This window comes from Cyprinodon variegatus, unplaced genomic scaffold (genome assembly GCF_000732505.1).
Source record: "Cyprinodon variegatus isolate N-32 unplaced genomic scaffold, C_variegatus-1.0 Scaffold1134, whole genome shotgun sequence".
Lineage (NCBI taxonomy): Eukaryota > Metazoa > Chordata > Actinopteri > Cyprinodontiformes > Cyprinodontidae > Cyprinodon > Cyprinodon variegatus.
The window spans coordinates 157,988-160,184 of record NW_015151587.1 but is presented as its reverse complement, the minus strand read 5'-3'; the positions used below and the strand labels follow the sequence as shown (position 1 = coordinate 160,184).

General features: G+C 49.6%; 1 protein-coding gene across 1 annotated transcript in view; it reads left to right on the top strand.

Moving 5' to 3' along the window:
• LOC107101692 (actin-binding LIM protein 1-like) overlaps positions 1 to 2,197 on the top strand; it is a 49,059-nt gene that overhangs the window by 10,998 nt on the left and 35,864 nt on the right. Inside the window, exon 2 of the mRNA XM_015400698.1 lies at positions 1,898 to 2,056. Within this exon, the coding sequence (XP_015256184.1) occupies positions 1,898 to 2,056 (159 nt within the window). The remainder of the gene's footprint in view (positions 1 to 1,897; positions 2,057 to 2,197) is intronic.

Genomic DNA, 2,197 nt, shown 5'->3' with positions numbered 1-2,197 from the left:
GTGAGAGAGGAGTGTGTGCAGGGTGAGATTAGAGTGCAGGGTGAGAGAGGAGTGTGTGCAGGGTGAGATTAGAGTGCAGGGTGAGAGAGGAGTGTGTGCAGGGTGAGAGAGGAGTGTGTGCAGGGTGAGAGAGGAGTTGGTGCAGGGTGAGAGGGTGAGTCTCTGGTGATTTTCCCCGCCCTCTTCAGACACTGCTTCCTTGATGGCTGGGGGCGTTGCCCTGGCGATGCACTGGGCAGTTTTCACCCCCCTTTGAAATGCTTTCGGGTTGTTATGGTTTCCATGCGGTTTATGTTTTACATTTTTTATTTTATGAAATCAATCCGTCGTGGGTTATGCATCTTAGGAAGCTTGGAGCCCAGACGGTTTGTTTAAAGCATGTTTGGCCGTAGAACATAGAACGTAGAATGTAGAATGTGCTGAAGGAACATTTAAACATGTGGGGTTTGTTGGGCTGAATTTATCTGTGTTTCCCTCCCAGTTTCTGTCTTGGACTGAGTGCATTAAATAAACTCATTTCCTATTGGCTCGTCTCCATGGCTGTCTAATTAAAGCCGCTCCCCAGACGCCTCTAAGCACGGCGGGATGGTTTTCATAGTGGTGCTGATGTCACTCTCCTCGGCTCGCTCTGTCCTTCCTCTGTGGATCAAAGAGGCAGAGACCTTTTTTAGGTCTGGAGCCGTTTAGTTTGGCAGCCATAGATGATGACATCACAGACCCGCCCTGTCTTTATAACCAACAAACAGCTGGTTTCACTTTATAACACAAAAAAACAAAGTAAGTAAATAAATCCTTTAAATTTTGAAGCAGAGATAAAAAGCAGAAGATGGATCAGGACTCAGCAGATCAAGATTCTGGTGAATTAGTTTTCAAACCCCTTGATTTTGTTCCACTTTATCACATCTCAGTGTTTTTAACTGGTGGGGTAATGATGGAGGTCTGACGGCTCAGTGAGGCCTTCTGTCAGCGTGCCCCAGGCCAGCATCAGTGAGGGTGGATGGACTGAACCAGAACCAGAACCAGAACCAGACCGCTCCTCCTAAAGCCTCTGCAGCGCTCTGCTTTAGGCGGAGAAGTCGTTGGAACCTCCGCCCCCCCCTCCTATGGAGGAGAACCCCCGCCCCAGGCTACCGGTCGCCGCCTTCAGCGCCATGTTGAAGAGGCAGGTCTGCATCCAGAGCTGCCGGGCACTCAGACCCAGAGCGCACCCTCTGCTCTTCCACCATGGAAGGCGTGGCAGGGATGGAGGAGACGTCCTCCTTCAGGGTCAGCATCTCCCCACTGCCATGGAACCTGTGAGCAAAGCGCTGCTTCCGGTTTAGGAAGAGCCGGATGGTTTTCCAGAATCAGCAGTTCTGACCCTGATCCAACGTGTCGGTCTCAGCTGGGTGTGTGATGCTCTGTGATGTCATGGCTGCTCTCTGGTTCTGGGAGCATCAGCCAGCTCTGATTGGCTGGTTCAGTCTGCAGCCTCATTGGACAGGCTGTCCACCAATGGTAGCCTTCCTCACGGAGCAACTGCCCAAAGCGATAAAAGTTTGATTTCAGGAAGGGGTCAAAAGAGGTCATTTATTTTCTGTTTTTCTCTTACTGCACTGATTGGATGATAAATTTATTCTTTTGTTCAAATTATAAAGATTGAACTGATGCTTCTGGTTCTATTTTCTTTATCTAAATGTCTGATATGTTTAAAATGTTGCTCTGGAACCTGCAGAGTTATGCTGCTTAGATGAACCCTGAATCAAAGGGAAACATTTTTACATGGAGTGGCTTCCGACGGTGCTGACCAATACTCTCTATCCAGTTTATGTCTATGTTAGCTTAGCTTAGCTTAGCCAGTGTCATTCTAGTGTGACAGTAACAGCCAACCTTGTCCCTGTCTCTGTGTCTCCTGCAGTCTTTCAGCAGCAGGCCGCCCACTCCGGTCTGCAGCAGCAGAAGGTGAAGCAGGAAGGAGGCGGACCCGTTCCTTGCCAGAACTGTGGGAAACCCTGCAAGGGAGAAGCTCTGCGCGTCCAGAACAAACACTTCCACCTGAAATGTTTCGTCTGCAAACGTACGTACCTGCAGGGCTCCACGCAAACACATCCTGTGATGCATGACAGGTGGAAGGAGCAGCAATCTCTGCTGGTTTTGGTATCATGTAGGGTTCAGGTGGAAGGAGCAGCAATCTCTGCTGGTTATGGTATCATGTAGG